Genomic DNA, 26,312 nt, shown 5'->3' with positions numbered 1-26,312 from the left:
GGGGTTTGGGGGCAACCCCTAATTTAAAGAAAAACAAAAAATATTTGGTATACAGGTTTTCGGTGAATAGTGTTATTAAACTGCATTAGGTAAAAAAAAAGCGGTAACAAAAATTTGATAAATTCCTTGGGTGAAAAAATAATGGGTGAAAAGACATGTAACCCCAAGGTAGGATGAACTGTTCTCCTCTGCACCCCGTAAGGGTGACTCATTCACCGGGAAGAACCTGAGCGGGAGGGACCCCCCAGGTCCTAAAATAAGCAAGAAGACCAAGGCTACTCCAGCTACCGGCCAGCAGGGCGAGGCGTCACAATATTCTACCGGTCGTACCACTGTAGGGCAGCAAGGCTCTTTCACCGGGCTCCAACCCGAGGGGCATTGCCCTACTACTAGACCCATGTCTGAGCCGGGGTGAGTGTACGCAGCACTACCGGCACCAGGGCCGAGGGCACACCGCCTCCCAGGTCTCGACCTTTGGTCCAGGGAAGGTCTCAGCCTTTCGCTTTTCAGCGTGCAGGTAGAGACTGGGCCCAGCTCAGCATCCACCACGCCTCTGGCACGGAGCAAGACAAGATGGCCGCTGCACCAGACAAAATGGCGACTCACCCGTGTCGCCTTTTCCGCTCGGAGATCAGGCTGGGGAGCGCGCATCCAGATGGGATTGGACAACGCCAGTTACCTGGGCCACGTCCTACCCCTCCACTTCGAAGGGTAGGTACGCATCCCCCCGCATGGCGAGTCAAGGGCCGCCCAGAACACCGCAGCCTCGGGCTCCGGCCCCTACTCCGTCAGCTGCCCCTGCTTGCGAGGATATGTTCTTCGAGAAGTTCCTCACCCTCATGAGATCACCACAGATGGGCACCATCCTCCGGGATGGAATCCGGGACATGCTCCCCCTGTGTACAGCCCCAAGCTCCCGCTGGTGTACAGGCCTTGGGTCCAGCTCAACCCACTCAGCAGCCTCAGGCACTGCCAGTCAGCACACCACAGCTACCTGTGCCCAGCAGTCCTCCTGCACCCCCCACTGCAGCGGACACGGACGAGGAGGAAGATCCGGACACCCCATCGTCAGCTAAAGCATTCCATGAGAGGCTGGCGGAGTACCTAGGCATCCCTCAGCCACAGGCGGAGCAACACGAGGCGGCGGTCCTGGTGGAAGTACTTAGCTGCATCCCTCCATCTCCAGAAGGATGTGGAATCCCTAGCCAAAAAGGGCTGTGTCAAGCCTCATTTCACGCAGCCTACCACTAAGCGTCTGGATGCGAAATACAGGCAGATGGAAGGGGATCCCCTCTTCTCCAGCATGGGGTCTGGCATGGATTCACATGCTCATGAATATTCCCCGTCGTCAGGCTGGGAATCCTCGGTAAAGCAAAAATCAGTATCAGTTTTGTTTCTGATCTGTCTTTCTTAGTAGTAACCAATCACTGATCTCTGGGTAATACTGCCCCCAGCCAATGACTGCCCTCTCCCTTAGCCCCGCCTCTGGCAGCCATCCTCAGATTTTTACCACACGCTCAAGTGTTGGGAGTCCTCGTGTTTAGCTCTCGAGTTTTTTACTGCGTTTTCACGCTTTTTTCAGGAGATGTTCTCATTTTTTCGGTTTAATCGAGCCTCAAGCTCCACCGTTTCTACTTCCGATTAAACGGGGACCCGTTTCGGAAATCTTCTACGCCCTTCAAGGGGGAAGTTTTCGTTGAGTTTATACTTCTTGGAGGATTCCGGAAGATCTGCGGCCTACCTCAACGGACATGGCCCAGGACAAGGGAAGCTCGACGCCCGGATCCAAGCTGTTCAGGTGCTGCCCTGGATGCGGATTACAGAACGTTTTCAAGGAGGACGAGCATTCGCGATGTCTCTACTGCCTCCATGAGGACAAGACACACGTGGAGAACCTTTCTGCAAGAACCTTTCGGAACGGACCAAACAAGATCGCAGTTCCCGCCTCGCCGCCTGGCTGGAGAAGGGCACAGCAGGTGAGAAGGCGAAGAAGTCTGAGCGGGCTTCTAAGTCCTGTGAGGGCACCCCGGCGACGGGGGCCCAACAGAAGGCCAAGCACCGCGAGTCAGCGGCCACCGGGAGCGCTGAAAGGTGGGGCTCTTCGGTTGCCAAGCAGGGCGCTACTTCCCCGGCACGTTCGACCACGAGCCAGCGCTCTGGCTCGGGGAAGAGGAAGTCCGAGAACCCGGGTAGACCGCTGGAGCGGACCTGGTCGATCTCGAAGGGGGAGCGAGGCGCTGACCCTCCCCCCAAGGCGAAGGCCCAGGACGCACCTAAGGTGGTGAGGGCTTTGATCCACCCGGCAAAGGCCTCTACCGAAGTGGTCGCTGCGACCTTGGCGAAGCCGGCTGAGACTACGCCTGTGGAAACACCTGCCGGGCCCAGAGTATCCCTGCCACCGCGGAGGGATTCCTCTTTCCAGCCCATCGCTAAGACCCCCGTGAAGCCCCTGGCTGAAAAAGAGGGGGGGGGCAGTGAACATTACAGACTCGGAATCAGCCTCTGAGGAGGAACTGGTGGAAACCGAGAAGGGCCTCAACGAGAGGTCCATAGGCCTCAACGAGAGGTTCATAGGCCTCAACGAGAGGTTCGAGAAGGTTCGATCCCAAGGGGCGGTCCTTGCTGACGTGATCGAAGATAGCGACGACGACCAGGGCCCAGTGGAACGGCCATCCTGTCCGTCGCAGCCATTGCCCGAGCCCCAGGATAGCTTGGCGGCCATTTTGTTGGCAATCCAATCCTTATGCACTGAGATAAGGACGAGATTACCACGGACCCCGATGGAGGATCCAGAACCAGGCCCGTCGGGAAGCCCTCCGAACAAGCGGAGGAGAGTCCACCCCGCTCCGCCCTTCGTGCCTGCGAGACCGGTGGACCCCTCATCCCCCTCGCCGGACCCTAGAGAGGATACGGCGACGGATACAGCGACGGGGACGGACGATGACGGTGGCGATGACACAGCAGACATCCCGTCGTCCCCCCCCCCGCAGGCCTCCCCAGCCGACGAAATTGGCTCTTTCCACGCCATGATAACCAGGGCATCCGAGCTCTTCCAGCTCTGCCCTGAAGAACAGAAAAAGGAGGGGTTTCTGTACCAACGATGAGAGGCCAAGAGGAAGACAGTCCTCACAGTGCCTTTACTCGACGACATCTGGGAGGAGGGGCTTGCTGTCCTCAAGAACCCTTCCACGACACCAGCCAAGAGGGACAGGTACGAGAAGAAGTACAGAGTCCCCGATGGCGCCCCCTTGTGCCTTGGGGCCCAGCCCACGCCGGACTCTGTCGTCTCGGCAGCGGCTAAGAAGGCGGCAGCGGGTGCGGCGGCTTCAACTTCCACCTCCCCGCCGGACAGTGGGGGCAAGAAGTTGGACTCTATGGGACGACGAGTCATCTCATCGGCGGCGACGATGATTAAGGTGGCCAATGCCTTAGCGATCGTGGCCCGCTACGACAGGGAGCTCTGGTTCAAGATAGCTCCCCTGCTAGACTTCCTGCCTGATGACAAAAGGGCAGAGGCCCTAGAAATTCTGCAGGAAGGCGAGGTGGCGTCGGATCACGCCATAACGGTGGCAACCGACATTGCCGATACCGGATTTCGCCAACTGGGCAACAGAGTTTGCCTCCGACGACGAGGATGGCTCAAGGAGACAGACTTTCGCCAGGACGTCCAGACCAGGGTGTTGGACATGCCGTTCGACGGCAACAACCTTTTTGGTAAGGCGGTGGATGAGTCCCTATAGGCCATCAAGACCGACACGGAGACAGCCCGAGCCCTGGGGGTGCTTCAGCAGCGGCAGCCCTTTCGGAGCTCCGGAGGCAGGCAGGGTGCCTCCAAAGGATCCAGCGGTGGCTCCTCCACTTACCGCCAGGCGGCCCGCTCCTCTTCTCAGGAGGCCTACAGAGGTCGCAGCAAGCAAGGGGGTTCCCGCCGCCGTCGCCAAGGAGGCCAAGCCGCCTCCAAGCAAGACTGACCCAGCCGGGTTGTCGGGCCCCCACCAAAGCATCCCGGTGGGAGGCTGGCTGACGAAGTTCCTCAGCGTGTGGGACTCCATCTCCACCGACCGTTGGGTGTTGGACACCCTGGCCAACGGGCACTGGAATTCCAGAAGAAGTGCCCTCGCATTCCTCCCGTGGCCAGGAAGGAGAATCACGTCCCTCAACTACTGTTGGAGGTAAAGGCGATGCTCAAGAAAGGTGCCATCGAGCTCGTCCCCAGAGGGCTCCGGGGCTCCGGAGTGTACTAAAGGTACTTCCTCGTCAAGAAGAAGACAGGCGGTTGGCACTCCATCTTGGACCTGCGTCGCTTAAACAAGTACATCAAGGCACAAAAATTCAGGATGGTCACCCTCCAGCATGTGCTGGGACAGCTGGAGGAAGGCGACTTCCTATCGTCTTTGGACCTGGAGGATGCTTACTTCCACATCCCTATTCTAAAAAGGCACAGGAAGTTCCTCAGGTTCGTGGTTCAGGGACGCCACTACCAATTCAGGGCCCTACTGTTCGGATTAAAGTCGGCACCCAGGGTTTTCACCAAGTGCCTGGCACCAGTGGCGGCGCGGCTGCATCTGCAGGGGATCCACGTTTACCTCTACCTGGACGACTGGCTAATCCGGGCAAGGACAAGGGAACTCGCCGTCGAACACACGGCGAGGACCGTCCGGTTGCTCACGGAGCTGGAGTTCGCTATCAACTACCCCAAATCCCACCTTGGTCCATCGCAGATAGCACTGTTTCTGGGAGCGAAGCTCGATACAGTGGGGCAATTGGCCTCCCCTTCAGAGGAGAGGACCAAGACCATCCTGGGCAAGGTGCGGCGCCTGCTAGCCACGGACATGGCCAGGGTGAGGTCCATCAAGTCCCTCCTCGGGATGATGTCCTCCTGCATCTACCTTGTACCCCTTTACAGACGTCGGATGCGTCCGCTACAAGAGTTTCTCGACGCCCGCTGGCTCCAAGCGAGGGGCTGTTTCGAGGACAGGATCCCTCTCGACGAGGAGTTCCGTCGGGCGATCTTATGGTGGGGCATCCGTGCTCACCCCACGACAGGCACGGAATTTCAAATCCCGGCGTTTCAGGAGATGGTGACAAAGGATGCCTCTCTGGAGGGTTGGGGGGCCCACACCGGAGACCTCCACGCAAGAGGCCTTTGGCTCCCGGAGGAGAGGTCTCTCCACATCAACATTCTGGAGCTCCGAGCAGTGTTCTGGGCTCTCAAGTCGTTCCTTCCGTCCCTCAAGGGCAAAGTGGTGAGGATCTTCACCGACAACACCACCACAATGTTCTATATACGGAAGCAAGGAGGAACCAGATCCCCAGCCCTATCTAAGGAGGCCCAGGATCTGTGGCACTGGGCCGTCGCCCAGGGGATGTTTTTGGTTCCCTTCCACCTGGCAGGAATAAAAAGCACCATCGCGGACTCCCTCAGCAGGGAGCTGCGCTCGTGCCACGAGTGGGAACTGTGCCAGGACCAAGTGGATCGACTCTTCCAACGATGGGGCAAACCCCAGATCGACCTGTTCGCGACGGCGACGAACTCCAAGTGCCAGAGGTTCGCCAGCAGGTTCCCACAGCCGAGGAGCATGGGCGATGCTTTCTCGTTCCCTTGGGACAGCCTGTTTCTATACGCGTTCCCTCCGTTGCCGTTGCTGCTCCGCCTCATCAACCAGCTCAAGAAGTCCAGGTGCAGGATGATCCTCGTCGCACCGGCGTGGCTGAGGCAGATCTGGTTCCCGGACCTTCTGGACTTGTCAACGTCCCCACCAGTCAAGCTGCCGGCGGACGCGGATCTTAAGGAGGCGCCATTCTCCATCACGACCCACAGTCGCTGAACTTGCAGGCCTGGCTCCTGCAGCACTAGAGTTTGGAGGGTACGATATCCCGGCTGATTGCAGAGAGGTTCTTGCAAAGGCCAGGGCGTCCTCGACTCTCAAGTGTTACGGTCATAAGTGGAAGAGGTTCTCTGTCTGGTGCCGTGCACAGAAGATTAACCCTCTGCGGATTACAGCCCCTCCAGTGCTGCCGTACCTACTTTTGCTGGCCAAAGCTGGACTGGCTCATGTCTCCATAAAAATACATCTGGCTGCCATCTCCCGATACACCACGACTACGGGACGGGCGTCCTTGTGGTCTCATCGCCTGGTAAAGGAATTCATGAAGGGACTATTCCCGCAGGTGAAGGCCCCTGCCCCGGCGTGGGAGCTTAATGTGGTGCTGACCAGGCTCACGGGAGCCCCATTCGAGCCTATGCCTTCGGCGCCTTTGAAGTTCCCGTCATGGAAGACAGCATTCCTCGTGGCCATCACCTCTGCACGACGAGTGGGAGAGATTCAGGCCCTATCTTGCAAGCCTCCATACTTGACTTTTCATGACACGAGGGTAGTGCTGAGGACGCACCCCTCCTTCATGCCCAAGGTGCCTTCGGACTTCCACCTCAATGAGCCCTTGGTGTTACCAGTTTTCTTCCCGTCGCCTTCGACGCCGGCCGAGAGGACTTTGCACTCGCTGGATGTAGCCAGAGCGCTGAAGTTCTACGTGGACTGCACAAAGTGTTTTCGGAAGACGTCACAACTGTTCGTGAACTTTGGGTCTGTGAATCAAGGGGAGGCTCTCTCGAAGACTTCCATTTTCAGATGGCTCTCCGGCTGCATCATACATTGTCACCGGTTGGCAAACCGACTGCTGCCCGGCCGTCCGAGAGCCCATTCGACCAGAGCGATCGCTGCTACCACGGCGTTCCTGTCTGGTGTGCCCCTGCTGGACATCTGCAGGGCTGCTACGTGGAGGTCGACGCACACCTTCACAAGATTCTACTGCGTCGATCGGGACTCCAGGGAGGAGTCCAGGGTCGGCCAAGCAGTGCTGCGCAACCTGTTCGCTTAAGGTGAGCCTGGTGAGGAGGTAAGAGATGCTTAATGTTGAGCCTGTTGCCGCCTCCTGTGGTTGTGCATGTGTATACTGCTATGTATTCTTTTACTCATGAGCATGTGAATCCATGCCAGACCCCATGCTGGAGAAGGAACAAGTTACTTACCTGTAACAGTTGTTCTCCAGCATGGGTCTGGCATGGATTCACATGTGAACCCTCCCACCTACCCCTCTGCGGCTCTTCACTTGGTCATACTGCCACTTGGCGTGCTACCAAATCTGAGGATGGCTGCCAGAGGCGGGGCTTAGGGAGAGGGCAGTCATTGGCTGGGGGCAGTATGACCCAGAGATCAGTGATTGGCTACTGCTAAGAAAGACAGATCAGAAACGAAACTGATACTTATTTTTGAGGATTCCCAGCCTGACGACGGGGAATATTCATGAGCATGTGAATCCATGCCAGACCCATGCTGGAGAACAACAGTTACAGGTAAGTAACTTGTTCCTTATTGTCGGTGCACCCCCAGCCACATCAAGCTGTATTCCAAACCACAGTCTTCTTCAGCTACATCTGCTTCCCCACTCCTGGGCAAGGAGGAAAACTTTTGGAGTCCTTTGGAGAAAAAAAAGGTATACACGAATGCCACGCTCCACCTGCGTCAGGCCGACGCCTTGTTAGCAGCGGTTCACCAAAAGTTGTAGCGGGAGATCTCAGACTTCCTTCCAGAGCTTCCTACCCACAGCCAAGCATGGTTCAAGGCTGGATTAGCAGAGGCCAAAATTGTGTCCCGAGATATAATGGAATCTACAGTGGCCCATATTGACACCTCAGGCAGAGCCATATGCATCGCCACCGACATGACGACGGCCTGGCTCAAGGCAACGAAGTTTAACACAGATGTGCAGTAACGCATCCTCGACCTGCCTTTTGAAGGGGGCGACTTTTTCCACTCGACAATAGATGAGGAACTAGACAAGAAGAAGGATAGCTCCCAGACAGCTAAATCCTGGTCTGTTTTAACAAAGTCCACACCCAAGCCATACAGCCAGTCGCACCAGCGCTCGGACAGGAGTCAGGCCTTTGGATGCTTCAGGGGCTTCCAGGAGAGACGGCCCAGGCAACCGGATAGGTCCCTGAGCCAACATAGGCGCAAGCAGCACAAAGCGTCTAACGAGGGTTTTTTACAGTCCCCCTCCTTAGCACTAGCTTCAGAGGGAAAGACGTTGTGGCAGGTCCATCCGGACCCACGAGTCTCCGGTGGGGGGCAGACTTGCCTTAAACGCACGCTCCTGGCGGACAAGGTTCACGGACCAGTGGATCCTCTCAGTAGTCTCCACAGGCTTCCGCCTACCAATTCCTCTGTTACCTTCTTCCTTCCCTCTGCTCGCGCAGATTGGGACAGCAACTCTGTTGGCGGATATCTGTTCGCTTGTAGCGAGCCAGGCAGTAGAGGAACTCCCAGCTTCTCAGTGAGACAGGTGCTTCTATTCCCAGATCTTCACCATACACAAAAAGAACCAGGCTGGCCTGAGAGTTGTGTTGGACCCTTCTTCCTTGACCCTTTCCCTTCCCCTTCAAAAGTTCAAGATGGTTACCCCAGCCTTCATTGCAGAGACTTTGTGCGAGGGAGAATGGATGTGCTCCCTGGATCTGAAGGATGCATACCTGCACGTCCCGATTTGGGAACCCCATCGGTCCTTCCTGCGGTTCAGGATCATGGGTTTTCACTTTCAATACAGAGTTCTACTGTTTGGCCTCCACTCGGCCCGAGGGTCTTTACAAGGCTAATGAATGCGGTGGCAGCCCTACTCCGTACACAGGGCCACCACGTTTATCCATACCTCAACGACTGGCTAGTCAGGGCCAGGTTGCCACAGGCAGTACACCACACAGCTTCCATATTTATGCATACCCTCTACGACCTAGGATTTTCCATCAATCTCAAAAAGTCACAGCTACTACCAACCCAAACCCTGGCATTTCTGGGTCTTATATGGGATACAAGGGCCGAGAAGATCTTTCAGTCACCGGACAAGATCGCTGCAATCAAAAGGGCCATGAGGCATTTCCTCAGCAGAGCAGTAACCTCAGCCAGGTGGTACCAACACTTTGTGGGAAATATGGCGGCATGTCTCCACATGGTACCACAGACGAGACTCAAGATGAGGAGGCTGCCGCTTCATTTCTCAGGTTCCTGGAATCGGGAGAAGAGCTCTCAAGCGGAGCCAGTCAGCATACCACAGCATCTTCACCAGGACCTAGTATGGTGGGGTACAGACACCAACCTGCTGGTAGGCAGGCCATTACAGCTGCCGTTACCAAAGATTATCATCACCACAGACTCGTCCCTAGACGGGTGGGGTGCTACCCTGGATAGCTACAGCGTCCATTGAGTCTGGTCTCATCAGGAGCAACTGGAGCACATCAACTGGCTCGAGATGATGGCCATCTGACTTGCTCTCAAGGCTTTTCTCCCCATAATCAAGCAGAAAACCGATCTGCATCCAAACTGACAGCTACGCCTGCATGTATTAAATCAACACGCAGGGTGGTACCAGGTCCCTGCCTCTCCGCAGGCTTTCGATCGACATTAAGGAGTGGGCACTGTCGAACAACATTCACTTGTCAACGGTCCACCTGCCAGGGAATTCCAAACTGAAGGCGGACAGGCTCAGCAGGCTGGGAATGGACAATTAAGTGTGGTAGTTGAACGAAGAAGTCCTGCAAGGGATCTTCAGCAGGTGGGGCCACCCTCAGGTGGATCTCCTCGCCACGAGAGACAACAGGAGATGCCCAGTTTGCTGCATGGCAGGCGCAGGGACGGGCTCCTTGGGTGATGCATTACAAATTCGGTGGGATGTCATGAACGCGTATGCTTTCCCCCCACTCCTCTGATTCACAAGGTCATCCGCATGCTCAGGGATTCTTGGAACTCTAGGCTTATCCTGATAGTGCCATGGTGGCCCACAAGACCCTGGTTCTCGTAACCCCTTGATCTGGCAGATCACCCCCCTCCCCCCGGTTCAGTTCCCGGTGGGCCCAGCCCACCTACTCTTCCAGCAAGGGGGTGTGATGCTGGAAATGCATTGGAGGGACAGGGCCTCCATCTCCTTGTCCTGTAGTCCTTTTATTGTGTGTGTTCTTCAACACAGGAGTCCATGTGTGACTCCTGGCAGTGCAGCTCTTCCTCTTTTTGGTTTGGTGAACATACCCTTGAGATACCCTTTTGGCACCCATGGGTGGGGGCACAACCCTGTACCCCTTGTGTATGTTTTTGTGCACCTGTGTGTGGCCCAAAGAGCAGGGCATGGGCTGGTGGCAGCTCCATGCTGAATTTGACAGGTGCTCTGAGTATCCTCCATTTTGGGATACCCAGGCCCTGCCATTGTAATCAGTTGATTCCCGATAGTATACAAGATGGCCCCTGTGGCCCCTTGCTTTCTATTACCTGTTACCTTGTTTTCCCAAAGTCCTGGGAAGCCCTGACGGTGTCCCTTTCCCTGGCTGGGGTGGAAGTTCTGTATATGGTATTGGGGGAAGTCCAGGCCAGACTGGCTGGAGCCTTCCCAGTAACTGTATGTTGTGGGTACACCCTTGGGGTGGGACCTGGGTGAATAGAGTGTGTGACCAACATACATTTCCTGTTATGGGTGTCTGGTTTCTGGTATGTGACACAAAGACCGAGACAGCCCTTCCCAAAACTGGTAGGAATGCAGTGTGGAGTGCTGAATGGCAGAGTGCTTGTCCCAATCCACATTCCTTGTTGTGAGTGTCTGGAAGGAGAAGAATGGCCTGAATGCACTGTGAGCCTGATTGGCTGCCTGCCTGCATGAATGCCCTTCTGAATGATTGGTTGCCTGAGTATGACCCATCAGAATGAATGAGAGACCACACACTATATCTGTGGACCTCTCACTGATGGAAATTGTTCAGAAGCTGAAATTGAAACTTGCTACTTATCCTTGAAGCCTAACTGGAAGAAGAATACTTGCTGTTGCATTTGCTTCGACCCGATCGGAAAGCTGTTGAGTTTGAGGACTGATCCGAGAGAGGACCTGGCTAGGAGACCTCTTCCCGAGCTACGAGGGGAGAATCGTACAGGCCGCTAACCTTTGCCGAAGCGCCCTGGAAGCCAGCCTTCGAAAGACTGTCGACCTGAGACTGGGACCGCCGAGGAATCTCGAAGTAAGCACCCGGACATCGAGGCCATTGAAGTCCATTGCCGTTGACCACGGTTCGGAGGATTTGCCATAACCGCTGAAAGCCTGTTGAAGCTGTGTTGTCCAGAAGTGGGGACCGCTTGACGCTGTGTCACCGATGATCGGAGCTGCAACGCTCCGTTGCCTAAGAACACTTTGAATCAAGGACTCCCTTGCTTATCACCGCCGACTGCTTTGTCCCGCCGGAGAAAGTCAAGGTCGCTGATGAGCCGAGGAGAATCTGCCGGTGGGTTTCCCGCCACCCGAAGACCACAAAGATGTTGACAACTCAACGCCCTTGCTGAGCCAAAGTTATTCATGTACTCTTTGCGACAACAAACTATCGACGTTGAGGTGCACCGCACGCCTTGTCTTCGCAGGACGTCCACGACAGATCGTCGACGAGCACTGCCAACACCGAAACAGCTGCCTTAACGCCAGCAACCCTTTTCATTGAGGACTCTCGATACCAAGGTTCTCCTTCTTCGAGGACTATTGACGATCCGTGGCTCCTGCCTTGAAGGGAGACACCCAAGAAGGATCTGTTGACGACCCATCAAAGAAATCTGCTATACCAGGTACTGGGGTGGTAGAACAATTATAGAAGGAAATAAGACTCGGATAAGACAAAATATGGACTGGGCTTGTTATTATCTTATTTACAGGTTGCCCAGGTGGGGGGGATCCTCACACAGAACTGTGCCTAGTGGTAGGAGCCCAGTATTCTGCCAATTGCCTAACCAGCTTGCTTTTCTCCTCATGTCTATTGGTGGTTCACTTTATTAATTGATTTGTATGCTATTTGAAACTTTCTGCAGTTGATGCATTTTAATGGAATCAAAGAAGTAATTGTGGTACCACATAGAGACTGTATATATTTATCATTTCAGAATTGCCTGAGCATAAACTGTTATTGTATGTGTACATAATCAAAGCCTTATTTATATAAAGAGCTGTGTTATCACTAACATAGTGTGTGGACATTCCTTTGTGGGTGCTTGTGGACTACACTGTACTTAAGAACCAGCCTGCATCACCTCCTGAGAGCTTAAGCCTTGATTGCTCGTCCACGTTTTCCAAATAAAGAATCTTGGCTGGGGTGCTCTGTGCTTCTACTCTGCCATATAGAGGGCAGGAGTACAGATACCTCCCTTCAGTCTTTACAGGGGACACAGTGGTTCACCCCGCACCACAAAAGTTAGCCCTTGCAGCTTGGTTCCTGAACAGGTTGCTGTTGTATAAATGTCTAGCTATTTCATGCCTTACTTAAGCATGCTTATTATGGAATGGCCATGTGAGGGAATGTTCTATTGGAATATAGAATCTTTAAGCTGTCGTTGTTTCTTAAGTAACTTCAGTTGAGGCTGATACCTTGAATGTGTTGGGGGTCCTCATCAGCTGTGCTTTATCTGATACAATAAAAGCACCCTGTTAACACAACTGGAGTGTTGACCTTTTTAAGAATGGCGACGAGGATGGGATGGATAAGCTAATGTAATCCATCAAAAGTCGGACCGTGAACAGAAGACCCCCAACCTTGAAGGGAGAAGAGCCTGTCGTTTCAACATTTGGTTCCGTGCATAAGTGATGAGCCGCTCCCCGGCTCGCGGGTCCGCATCACGTTTTGCCGTACCTGACGTCCACCACCGGACGAGTTGTTGGACGGGTTGCAGTGAAGGAAGCCTTCCCCGCCCCTCCGGGCAAGTGTGCAGTCCGCCACGGAGGCCGTGGATCTATGCTATACCGGTTGCGAGGGCAGATAATCGTCCCTCTCTGCCCGCTCCGAACTAGGCAGACGTTCTGATCTGCAGCTGCGAATGAGAATGCGGCTGCTGCGGAGCTGCGAACCTGCGTGCCGGAATGCAGTTTCGCATTTGATGCCGGTGTATGCTAGGTGAGCTGCGTTTGGGGGAGACATCATCTGTTCTGAAGCTGCATTTCCTGGTTACACATCGCAGAGTTGTCTGCTAGTTGTGTGTGGCGAAGCGGACCATTGGTAGGGAGCAGGGAGTCCCCACCCACATTCGTGACTGCACGCCATGAGAGAGTCACGTGACTGAGGACGCCGGAGACGACAACCAGGAAGTGCTTCTCCATCGGGAGAGCAGTGAGGATTTCGTTGTTCGATGTCATGATTACCGCGGTGGGAGCTGCGCTTCAGGATTGGTGCATTAGCCCCTGTCGGATTGTGGCTCGGGGCTAGTGAAGTGTCAAATTCGCCCAGGGCCCTCAGGGGAAGGCGATCCGTGGTAATCTGTGTATCAAATAAACAAATCCTCAGGTGAGATTACACAGGGGAAGTGTGTTCACCGGGGAGGAGTGTTTGTTCCTGAGGGGCTAAGTAATTTTGACTTATATGACCCCTGCAGTCCTTCTGGAAAGGGGGAACTCTGGGAGAGTATCAATTCCAGATTCAACTAAGCTAGTGATACTGATACCAAGGATTCCCAGAACCCTACTGGAATCTAACTGTTGTAGCTACCACCAGGAAAAGTTTTACCTGTGTTTTGGTACTGAAGAGGGGATAACAGGGACACCCTGACACTGTGTTGTGAAGTTCCAGTGTGGCACTTTCTGGGGTTCCTGGTCCCCAAGTATTTATGCCTACTCCAGGCCCACCCAAGATCAAGTGGGCATCCTGGAAAAAGGGGTTTCTACATTACGTCAAAGCTACCTGTGGAAATGGAATGTCAGTGGAAAGGAAGGTGGCAACGCTAATGCATTTTTTGGGATATGAGGGTCAGAGAATATATGACACTCTACCAGATATTCCTGAATTGGATTTGGAAGGGGTTCTAACGATTTTGATGTAGCTTTGTCTAAGTTGGACAAACATTTTGAAGCCAAAACGAGTACTGTCCTGGAAAGATACCATTTTGGCATGAGGTTCCAAAATGATGGAGAATCTGTTGAAGATTACATTACGGCTTTAAGACATCTGTCCCTTAATTGTAAAATCTGGTGGTGGACTAGATGAACATATAAGGGATCAGTTTATGTTACACTGTTCGAATGATAACATTTGTGAAGAAATTTGGTTGAAAGATGACCCCAATTTAGAGAAGGTGATAAGTATTGCAAAGAGGATTGAGCATACTTTGCAGTGTGTGGCCAAATTGGCGGTTAAAGAAAATAAGTTAGTGTCAACTGTTGAAGTTCTGAGGGTGGGTGATAAGAAGGGTATTTATCCGAAGGAGAAGAAGAAGCAAAAGGGAAGACCTAATAAACGTTATGAGGCTACTCAGAGCAAAGGTGGGGTTGGTGAGCAAGGAAATAAACGTATCCAGAAGGATAGCCCCCAAGTTAGCGTAAAAAGGGAAGATAGATTGTGTTTTCGATGTGGCAGTGCACGTCACTTGTCCACGTCTCCCATATGTCCAGGAAGGCGTCTAAATTGCAGTTTTTGTAAGAAATGGAGCCACTTTGAGAATTTTTGTAAAAATGATCGGGTTGGTAGTGGTAAAGGAACTCTTCTCATTGAAGAATATGACGGTGTGTCATCTGAGGAAGGCAACATTTCAGAGAATGACATTGTTACAGTTCACATGGTGAAGTGCGCAGAGTTGCAAAAGTTGCAAAACTTGATATGGCAAGTGCTTACCATCAGTTTAGTTTAGATGCTGAATCTCGCAAATTGACCGGGTTCATTACTTATGAGGGAATATATCAATTTCGGCGCATGCCTTTTGAATTGATATCGGAATCTTCTGTATTCCAAAAAGTAATGGACAGAATTCAAGATCATGAGAGGTTACATGTCAATGTATTATAGGATTTCTGGAAAATGTATTTGAGAGGGAGGGCCTACCCAGGAGTATTCTCACAGACAATGGACCACAATTCATGGGAAAGGCGCTTAAATGTGGGATTGGGCACAAAAGGACTCCTTTGTATTATCCTCAAGGTAATGGTATGGTTGAAAGGGTAAATCGATGTATTATGGAAGCCATCTGAGGAGCGAATGCGTGTGGTCTAGACAGGAGAGTTGCTGTGAAGGAAAGGTTGTACGTGTTGCGGAGGGCTCCAGGTCTCGAGACAGGTGTGAGCCCCTTTGAACTTATGAGGGGCCGAAAAGCCAACACTATGGTGGCGCCAGCCTGGCTGGGCAGAGCAAAAGAGACGGATGTGGTTGTAGATGAGGTAAAGAGAAAAATGGATGTGCGCAAGGGTAAATGGGTGGAGAAAGTTAATGAGAAACATCCCAGAAAGAGAACTGTGGTTGAAGTTGGAGATTGGGTTCGGATAAGAAAAGCTGTGCTCTCGAAGAAAGGAGAGCCCCTTTACACTGACCCCGTTAGGGTTGTGCGAGTTTTCAGCAATGCTGTAGGGTTAGAAAGTGGTCAAGTCTGGAATATGTCCAGAGTTGCGAAGATTAAAAGATGAACTCTTGTTCTTTCTATTTAAAGCAAAGATTCTGTGTTCGCGTATTAAAAAAAAATAGAAAAAAAAAAATAAGGGAGGGGTATGTGTTGTATAAATGTCTGGCTATTTCATGCCTTATTAAGCATGCTTATTATGGAATGGCCATGTGAGGGAATGTTCTATTGGAATATAGAATCTTTAAGCTGTTGTTGTTTCTTAAGTAATTTCAGTTGAGGCTGATACGTTGAATGTGTTGGGGGTCTTCATCAGCTGTGCTTTATCTGATACAATAAAAGCACCCTGTTAACACAACTGGAGTGTTGACATTTATAAGAGTTGCACTGAAGCATCTTCCCCTGTGGCTATCCTACAGAGGGCTAAAAGCGACGAGTCAATACAAGAACAAGTGGACCAGGTCTTGTCACTGGGCATAAACAAGAAAGATTGATCCACTAACATGCTTGCTGGACAATGTTCTATATTTCTCGCTGCATCTGGCTCATTCAGGTGTGCAGGTGGACACATGCCGCAGCTATCTGGTGGCCGTAGGAGCCTACAAGAACTCCAGTGACAATATCTTTTCATCCTCAAATGGCGGGGTCTAACCAGATTATATCCGCCTGTAAAACAGCCACATCCGGTCTGGGACCTTAACGTGGTGCTCGGCGCTATAGTGCACAAACCATTTGAGCCCATGGCGTCAGTGGACATCGGGCGTGTTACCATTAAGACGGCCCTGCTGGTGGACCTTGATAAGGTGGTGCTTAGAACGCACCCTGCCTTTCTGCCTAAGGTCATTTCCTCCTTTCATCTAAACAAGGAGATAGTGCTCCCAACGTTCTTTGCAGACCCAAAGGATGAGGCTCAGAAGATATTGCACTGCCTGGATGTTAGACGTGCTCTGAGATTTTATCTAGACAGGACTAAGAGCTTCCGTAAGTCGGATGCCTTATTTATCACATTCGGAGGATCGAAACCAGGTTATCGAGCATCCAAGGCTTCCATAGCAAGGTGGATGGATATGGCCATCAAGGAGACATACGAGGGGCAGCACAGGCCTTTACCAGCAAACGTGCACGCCCACGCCATCAGAGCCAAGGCCACAGCAGTAGCTTTTCAAAGACATGTCCTTTGGCAGACTATCGAGCAAAGCAGCTATGTGGGCTACTCCTTCTGCCTTTTGCAAACACTACTGCTTGGATGTCAGCACCAGGTCGAACGCGGCATTTGACCAGGCAGTTCTGAAGAAGTTGTTTTCTTAAGAGGGGCAACTCTCCTCCATGGGGCTGCATTCAGTTGTAATCGTCCATACACTATGGAGGAAAGGGGACGGGACGTAGGAGTAATTCTAAGTTACCGTAGTGACTAACATACTCCTAGTCCATAGTCCCCTTTCCTGCATATGTCCCACCATCCTCCCCCTTAATAAAACATGTCTCATTAGGCAATCTTAATGTTGTCGACGCTTCAAAGGGGACGGAGTGGCGCCGTTGGGCATAGTCAATGGAGCGCATGCTTCCAGGGCCGCGCCCCACACGCATCTAAATTTAAAGGAGAAGACCATTCTCGTCTGGTGAAAAAGGTTCTGTTTACTGTCCTTAGCAAGGGACGCCCATACAGTATGGAGGAAAGGGGACTATGGACTAGGAGTAAATTAGTCACTACAGTGAGTAACTTATACTTTTGTGTGTAATTGGAGGCAAATAAAAAGCAACACTTGGGTCATTTTGGTAGTCAAGAATGGTGTTAGTTATTTCCTTCCTCTCTCTCCTCTGTTCCCCACCTTCCCTCTGACAATTTTATTGAATCTTGCTGAGGAGATCTCTGAGTTACAAGGGAAGGGGCCTCCAAGAATCTCCTTCCTTGAAGACGCAGGAGGGATTTTACTTCAGGTTCTTTGCAGCTCCAGAGAATCAACTTGGACCTTCAACTCTGTCCTTTGTGAAGGAGAAGTTCAAGTTGGTAACTCCAGCACAGATCTTCTCCAGACAGCAAGGGGATTGTCTATGCACTCTGAATCTACAGGATGCCTACTTGCACATTATTATTGGTATCCTCATTGCAAGCTTATGAGGTTTGCAAAGGAAACTCTGTGCTGTCATTTGCAGGTTCTCCCATTTTGGCTTGCGCTCTGCATCCAGGAGTATTCAACAAGGCAATGCAGATTACATGGTTTATCTGGGCAAGGGAGGAATTGACATTTACCCTTACCTCAACGACTGACTGATCTGAGCTCCAGACCTGGCTATGAAAGTGGCGTCAATCCAGACTAACTTGGATCGTGAAGTCTTATTTGGCCTATCAGTCAATGCTAAGAAGTCCACTCTTTTTCCGAACAGGGTATTTGCTACATTAGGTTAATCTTGGACACTCTTCAGAGTGTTTCTCCCTCCCCTACAACCACTGAACAGGTTTCAAGCCTTCTAAGTGAAGGGCCCCACAGTGCTGCAGACCTCATATGTGACAGCCCTCGACTATCAAAAGGATACTGGGCCTGATATGGTAGTGCGTTTTGGTAGTGAGATACGTCAGAGTGCTTATGCGAAAGATGCAAATTCACCGCTTAGCAAACTGGAATCAAGGGACTGGCCTCCAGTCAGAAATGGTTTCAGTGCTTTGTACTGTCAAGGATGATCTACTATGGTGGATCATTTCTCATGGTGGTGATGCCTTTTCCGGAACCAGATCCCACAGTAGCTGCAGGGATGGTTCCTCATGGGTAGCCATTCTGGGCCACATGCAGTCGCACAATCTTCCCCCAGTGATCGAACAGACTGTTCTTTTCTCCTTCGTGAGGGGTTGAATGTGTCTGCTCAGAAACTACAGCTGCATATTGAGCTCACCAGCCAGTTAGGTAGGCACAAGCAAGATCTTGTTTTCTCTTCTATAGCTTAGTGCCACAACCATAGAGAGGTCACGAAGCTCAGGTGAGCTCTCACTTCTCCTGCACACGTTTAAATAAACCAATGTGGTGGTGTTGTCTATAGAGATCCACATCCTTGCTCCGCAGATCAAACGGAGAAAAGCTCAAGGCCTAGTCATGTACCAGCTACAGATTGTTTAGGTTTATTATTACTCCTGTATCGGGTCCGAAGAAGGACAAGGACTCAGGTTTTCCATTATGGGATTTTTCCTAATCTTTCCCTAAGCTATAGGTTTTCCCTACCAAACACAAACTAACTTGGGTGCTTGTCAGTGAGTCCAAAAGGAAGATCTGTCCTCAGTCCAAACTAATTTAACCTGTCACTGCCACTATTAAAACAGAGGCATATGAGAATGACTCCCTCCTCCTGTGGTCTGCTTTTTAGCAAGTTCACTTTAATGATGTATTCGAAGGTAGTTCTTGGTAACTACTTTGATCAAGACGTATAGTTCAGGTATTGGGGCCCGTCAGTTTCTCAACTGTGTCCTTTCCACTTTGGGAACCCCTTTCATTATGGTTCTTCCTTTTCTTGTTTGTTAAACTTGCTACTTTTTCTCTTCTCAATATCCACTCTTTTTCCTGGTTGGGCCAAGTACGACTGTTCCGATGGTGATTCTCACTCTCCTCCACCACTTGGTAATTACTGGGACAAGTATGAGGATTCCAGTAATGACTCCCACTTCTCTCCAGCACTTAGTTTTACTGGGACAAATATGAATGTTCCAGTAAGAATTCTCACTCTTCTCCACCAAATTAGGCTTGATGAGGATCAGTGTTCCATTAATGAATCCTAACTTACTCTGTTATTCCGACCTTATTGGTACAAGTATGATTGTTCTCCAAAATATTCCCACCCTTCTTTGGTAACTTTAACATTCGGTCACCACTGGGACGAGTATGAATCTTCCCTTTCGTTATTCTCGGTATCCTTCACGGGTCTCCCGCCTTCCCCGTTACCTTTTAGCTCTCAGGGATGGCGTCACCAGGCCTGCGTTTAGGATGGGACCCTCTTTGATTGCAGGATTGGCTTCTCGACTCTGTTTCCTTCGCTTCTTCATTGTGCACACTTCGTGGTGTCGTGTAAGATGTCTCAGCGTCGTTATTAGACTTTGCAGTCTGTCGACTCTCGGTCACGCCACCACTGCGGACATGGTTGCTTGTCTGAGACTTCAACCTTCAATTTCTTTCGCTTTGGGTTTTCCCAGGGTAGGGTTCACACGCCAGCTTCTCTGCAGGCTTGGAAGCTGACTTAATCCTGGGCTTTTCTCCACCTTATGTCCCCCCCTCCTGGTGGAGCGTCAAAGTCATTCTTCTCGATATTAGTCCAGTATTTCTTTGCAGGTTTACTTAGGGTTTCTACATGACAATAAGAAACATCACCTTGCTCTTTGTATTCTTTGGTTAGGTGTTGCTAGTGAATTGTAGATAAGTGATTTAGGGAGTTCCTCTTCGGAACGGGAGGCATTGTCCCCAAGGGGTCGGGGTTTGTTCCGGTGAGGTCTTGCTTGCCTCTAGGACAGCCTGAAGCTTGACAACCGCGCACTCTCCACAGCTAGGTCCCTCCCGTCAGACACTGCTAACACCATACCTTTCACCTTCTCACCGCTCACTGTTACTGAGGTAGAAAATATCATCCTGAGAATTAAACCATCCAACTGCCAAGGTGACCCTTGCCCAGCTCCCATCATTAAGGACTCTGCCCATGATCTAGCTCCATTCATTACGGCCTTCATCAACTCCTCCTTTAAAAAAGGTATTGTCCCGGACAACCTTAAGGACGCGTGGGTGATCCCGTTACTCAAAAAACCTTCCCTTGACCCAAGTATACCTACGAACATCCGACCGATCACTACAGTACCGTTTTTGCTTAAGATACTGGACCGCGCAGCTTACATTCAGATCCAAAACTACTTGGAATCCAACAATCTGCTAGGTCTACGAAAATCCGGATTTCGGCCCAGACACGGGACTGAAACTGCTCTAATAGACCTAAAAACCCAGATCGAAGTATTGAAGGACAAGGGCAAATTAGCAATGCTATTACTCCTCGACCTCTCCGCCGCATTTCATTTGGTCAACCACCAGATCCTTTGCAGGCACCTCCACTCTGCTGCCAACTTCTCCTCCTCCGCTGCGGCCCGGATCAAATCCTTTCTGAGCAACAGATCCATGAGGGTCTTTGCACCATCCGCAGCCGCGGACCCCTCTCCTATACACTGGGGCGTCCCTCACGGTTCTTGCGTGTCGCCTACACTTTACAACATCTTTACGAAACCACTCTTTGATGTGCTTGACTATCTGGGTGTCTCCTACACTAACTATGCGGATGACACCCAGATACTCATTCCCATCTCAGGTGATTATCTAGCTGACACCAAGGCCATCAATGACGTCTACCTGGTCATCCAAGCCTGGATGGCCCAACACCAGCTATGTCTAAATGACGATAAGACGGAGCTCCTTATACTGGGTACCGCACACCGCCTGAGCAAACTGGAGCCGTCCTATCAGTCATTCACCATAGACAATAATACCATACGAGTCTCAAAAGACACCAAAACGTTAGGCTTTTACCTTGACTCCACCCTATCCTTATCCAGACAAATACATGCAGACCACCCAGAATAATGCCATTCGAGCGGCCTTGAAAATCCCCCGCAACCACCACATTTCAGAAGCCAGAACCAACTTAAAGTGGTTACCTGTCAAACAGAGAATCTCCTTAAAAACACTTGCCCTAACGCACACATGCCTGGCCAACAAAGCCCCGATCTATCTCTTTAGTCGGCTATCTCGCCACTCTACCGCCCGACCACTAAGAACTGCCCAGACTCATTGTCTATCGATCCCTAGGTTTAAGCTTCAAAAAGTGGGGGGCACCAGCTTCCCTTTCCTAGCCTCTAAACTATGGAACACCCTCCCTGCCACTATCAGAGCTGAAGATTCTTTCAACACCTTTAAGACCAAAACCAAATCTTGGCTCTTTGATCAGCAATAAGACCTGCTCTGCGTCTGTCTCACATACTCTGGTCCGCTTCCTCTGATACTATTTCTGGCCTGCTACCTCCATACTGTTACTGGACACCCTAGGGTATATCCTCTGTTATTCCTAGTGGCACTGTAATCTTTGTAATATGTGTAATTAGAAAGATGGTGAATATGCTGTTACTGTAAATTTTGTAATGTAATTTATTGTCTGTATTTCTTTTTCTGCAACTTGTACAAATTGCGCCCTGATGCCCCCGGGCCTGATGGTTTGCGCGTTATAAATAAACAAAATACAAATAAAATACAAATACCCCTGTGGAGGTAGCGGGCTCACCACCCTTGCCTCACAGGGAAAGGCTCCCCCCTGAGGGGGAGTGGCTGAATCCCGCGATTTGTCACACTCCCCAATATGAAGTCACACAGGACTTTATTAAGTAGTAGGGATACCACTGGATGCTATAATTCCTCATGCTGCATTACCGCCAATTTGTGGAGGTAATCCCTCCAACAAAAAGCAAACAGATTTTTCGCCTTTTATTAACTAGAATGTTCAGTCACAGGCTTGCAGGTGCAAGCCGTCTGTATTTCAGATAGGTCGTGTGTAGCTCTTTTATGCAAATTGTCATACAGGAGGCTTTTCTTAGTGGGTATGGTCTTGCTTTTGGGACGAGGGGTAGACTTCCGGTAGTATGGTTTGGAGATTTGGAGCATTGAGGTGGTCCTTTTTATGGGTTATGCAATATTGGAGAGTTGTAGGGGTCTACTTTTATGGGATGTGTGTGTGTGTGTGAAGCGTGGAGGTTGAATTGGGAGGTTTGATTTTTGGGGGGGTTGGCGCAGGGGGTATTTGTATATTGAGGGTTTCCCTTTTGTAGACGCCATTGTAGTTGCATTGAGAGTTAGGAATTTCATAGAGAATACAGCAGTATGGAGTGAGATTGTGGAGCACAGGGGCATTTTCTTGAGAGATTGTCCCTTTGTGGAGGTCGTGGGGAAAGGTGAAGAAGGCATACATTTATGGGGTCGATCTATTGGAATGACAATACATTTAAGGGATGTTCGGATTCACGGGGCAGATCTTTGGAGAACTGAGTTTTAGGCAATTCTATCAGGAACCTTTGTAAATATTGTACGGTAGCTTTGGCAGGTGGCTTTGTAAAGGAAAACATCATGTTTGTGGATGCATTTAGGGTTTCTTGGCAGGAAACATTAGGGTGTGTTATCGAGCACTTGGACATCAAATGTTTTTGTAGAATCAGTAGTTGTATGAGGAGTTGTATGGGGAGATTCTACAATTGGGACACCTCTGAGATGTGAGGTAGATCTAAAGGGAGTTCGAAACACTGGGAGTTCACTGGAGCAGTGTTCTGGGTTGATGGTACATTTGTGGTGTATAGGGCAGCCGTATGATGATTTAGTATCCTTTTTACAGAGCTTGTAGATTTGTGGCAGTTTTATGAGGGTTCCATGTGATGTTTGTTTTTATTTGGGGGTGTCCCCTCTCAAAACGCCCGTTTCCCTAAATGTTTAACTCCTCCCCCTTTTAACCCAATACCCCCACCCCATATCTACATAGTTTTCGGTATTTTTTCAGTAAAATTTGGTTTCGGTATTTTACTTTTGGTAACATCACTGGATACCTTTTTATGAGGAGTATGAATTGGAAGTGGAGCTGCCAGTATCGAATGAGGATGGATTCAATGTCCCTTAACCTTTGCGGCTGTTCATGGCAAAGATCCTTTGAGGATTTATTTGTTTGACGGTGCTCCTGATAGTTCACAAAATAGCACTGGTGTGAGAGAGCATGTTAGTAGCTTTATAGCTTTGGTCAGGTTCCACGAAAGGTCTGTTTGTTTTCGAGTAGGGTCCCTAGTTAATATGCCCTTTTTGCTGAGATTGTGCCAACTTGGTCACACTGTATGCATGTATGGGATTTCCCTAGCTGGGAAGCAACAGTGCGCTGCCCTCTAGTGGATCATGACTACCTGCTTATTTCCAACTCAATTGAACATGTTAACATGTTAAAAAAGGTCTTTTGGCCACCTGATCCCTTATCTTATTGTTTAGGAGGGAACCTTACCCATTCCAGTGGCAATGGAAGCACAGGGAATAAAGTGATTTGTCTAGAATTTACATTGAGTAGGCAGGCCTGATTTCGAGCCTGTGTCTCCCCCTTATCCAAACTCTAAAAAAATATATTTTTAGCAATCCATACTTCTTTGCACCTTGAAACCTGTGCACATTAAAATATATAATTTACCTCCCAATTCCTCTACAGGTACAGCAGTATCAATAGAAGTCCTTCATGTGGCCCTCCTATGCTGGTATCACTGATCCAGACAGATCTGTGGAGGTGGAACGAGGGGTGGGGGCTTCTAAAGTGTCTGCTGTTTCCTAATACTTGTTGGGAGTATCTTTTATCCCTCTCTTTTTGTTGGGAGTATTTGGCTGTTTACAGGTTGTAAAAGTGCCTGATTTGCCACTTCTCTGTAGGTCTGCGTGCGGAAATACTCCTGCACATCATGATGGCTGCTTGCTGGAAGCACCCAAAAGAAACCTGTCAAATTCCCTATTGTGTCTTTCATTTTCCCTCCTCCGCCCTCACTGTCCATTTCTCGCCTTACCGTGAGCATCTTTGTTTCTCAGAGAGAGGCCCGACACAGTCACGGTGAGGGTAAAGATAGGGATATCAGTGCAGCACAGATACAAGGGGATAACGAATGTAATTTGAGCCCTGAGCAGTCAGTGCAACACATCTTTCTCTACAGCTGATGACAGACTCACAGTGGCTATGGAAAGTTTGACATTCATCTGAGAACTGCAACAGATTGCAGAATATGAGGGACTGAAAAGGGGAACTTTTAATCGGTAGCAGGAGGAATATGATTCAAGAAGTATAAGGTTTTGAGTGTTGATGGTTTCTGTACATTCTAAAGGGCCAGTTTTGTCACCCATTCATCCCAAACTGCAGACCAACAAGTAAACCTAAAACATTTCTTAATAAAGTGAACATGAGAAACATTTCTAAATAAAGTGAACATGAGAAACATATATTTGTTTCCTAAACTAAGATTCCCTGCTGTTTTTTATTCTCTAGAATTCTGACTGTGGATGGGATCATAGAAGATGCCAAGCGCAATCGGTACTACGAAAAGCCATGCATCAAGCGACGGAGGGAAAACTATGAAAACTGCCGCCGGATTTACAATATGGAGATGGCCAGAAAAGTTGCCTTTCTGATGCAGAAAAATCGCCCAGATCCTTGGTTAGGATGCTAAATCTGCCTGTAAACTTTTTAAGAGAACAGAGACTTTTACAGAAGGGTTCAGGAACCACAAAGGGATAATTTCATGGGATATATAGCAATTAGGCCACACAGTGTAACACACCAAGATTTTGCAAGTGGCATATTAAATCAGAAAACCAATAAATGATTATTGCGGTTTCCTTTTTTAGAAGGCATTCTGTATATGCTCACACATCACGAAATAAAAGGTAAATGGCAATGAAGTAAATTATGGTTAATGATCGTCATTGCCATTTGTGTTTGTCACTGTTATTTATACAAAGAACGTAAGATGATGAGGACGCAGAATTCCATCTTAAACCGGGGGATTGTGGAATCTGGCAATGATGAGAATGGTTGTGTCGGAGCTGAACTCCTGCCCAGTACTGTTGAACTTGGCTCTTCCTGTATTTTAAGGTATGGTGAACCACTCCAGAAGAGAGGACCCCCCTGCCAATCTAAAAACCAAAGCTCCACATAGGAAAGCACTCAAGGTCCCTTATGGACATCAGAATCTATCCCAGGAAACAGCTTAATGCAGATTTTTCTAAAATAAAAGGTGCAGTATCCTAAATGAGTGATGTAAAGTCCTTGCCCAAGTCCCTCGAGGGAACATTTTATTTGTTGAAGGCGGAGATTGGACCCCTTTGAGATTGGCACCACTGGTGGTGAGTGTGATCTCAAAGGAATCTAGTCGAAACTTGAAAATTACAGTGTCTTTCAGGCCTGGAAATTAAAGGAAGGCAAGCAATGTGTGATTCCTGGGTGATCCTTGAAAACCCAGAGTATGAAGACACTGAGTCTGCAGTGCTGTCTTTAAACGGGTGTTTATAGAGAGAATGCCATTTCGTTAAATATGTGGGTGACTGGAATGCTTGGTTTTCCTAATGTGCTGTTACAGGGTCTGGGATCCCACCGACCTGGGGCAGGAGGCTCACCAGGGCAAAGCCAGAGCTAGCCCTGTCGCAGACGCGGGGAGAGGTACCATTACCAGGACGTACCGGGCCAGCCCACCCACACCTTGACAAAGAATCTAGGTCGAAACACGTGTTGGCTTTCTCTTGACATGCAAATGTATACAAGTTTGACTGCTAAACCTGGGCAGCATTTTTGCCCCTTTAACAAACTATTAAAACCAACCAGCTTTAACATCTGTGTCCAGCAGTGTTTGAGCCTTCTCTTGGGTGCAACCCTACCCCATGGCAATAGCCACATAAAGCCACATCCAGCGCCACTTTAGCCAGGGTTCCAACCCCAGCCATTCAATTTTGATGGTCAAACATGTTACGGCATATACTAGGGAAGAGACAAAACACACAAACATGTATGTAGGAAAACAGGTGACTTACAAAGACAACAAGTGCTTCAAACTAAAGAGGAGTACTAATTAAATATACAAAATGACATCATTATGCACCACTGGAGTCCGGGTGGGCTTAGATAGGAAGGGTGAAGGATAGGGCAGAGGAAGCTCTTTCTTTGGCAAGTAAGTGAAGTTTAAGCTGAGCTTTGAAGAGATCCACAGTTGGGCTGGCTATGATTGTTATGGGCAGTGGTTTCCTGCGAGGTGAGTAGAGAGAAAGAGCGATGAGTGAGAGGAGGCACAGGGAGGGTATGGGACGAAGAAGTTGAGTGCAAAGGAGGATCGGATGGAATGAGATGAGTAAACTGAGATATAATCAGACCACT

At 50.0% G+C, this 26,312-nt stretch overlaps 1 protein-coding gene across 4 annotated transcripts in view; it reads left to right on the top strand.

The window, feature by feature from the left end:
* Positions 1–24,852, top strand: part of MRPS21 (mitochondrial ribosomal protein S21) — a 222,627-nt gene extending 197,775 nt beyond the window's left edge. For all 4 annotated transcript variants that reach the window (XM_069652091.1, XM_069652116.1, XM_069652099.1 and 1 more), the window contains one exon: positions 24,435–24,852. In XM_069652091.1, coding sequence (XP_069508192.1) covers positions 24,435–24,615 — 181 coding nt within the window. In that variant the 3' untranslated portion in view covers positions 24,616–24,852. The remainder of the gene's footprint in view (positions 1–24,434) is intronic.
* The last annotated feature ends 1,460 nt before the right edge of the window (positions 24,853–26,312 follow it).

This window comes from Ambystoma mexicanum, chromosome 1p, assembly GCF_040938575.1.
Source record: "Ambystoma mexicanum isolate Mex_15411 chromosome 1p, UKY_AmexF1_1, whole genome shotgun sequence".
Taxonomy (NCBI): Eukaryota; Metazoa; Chordata; class Amphibia; order Caudata; family Ambystomatidae; genus Ambystoma; species Ambystoma mexicanum.
Note: the sequence above shows the minus strand (reverse complement) of the source record. Positions and strands in the feature narration are given on the sequence as shown.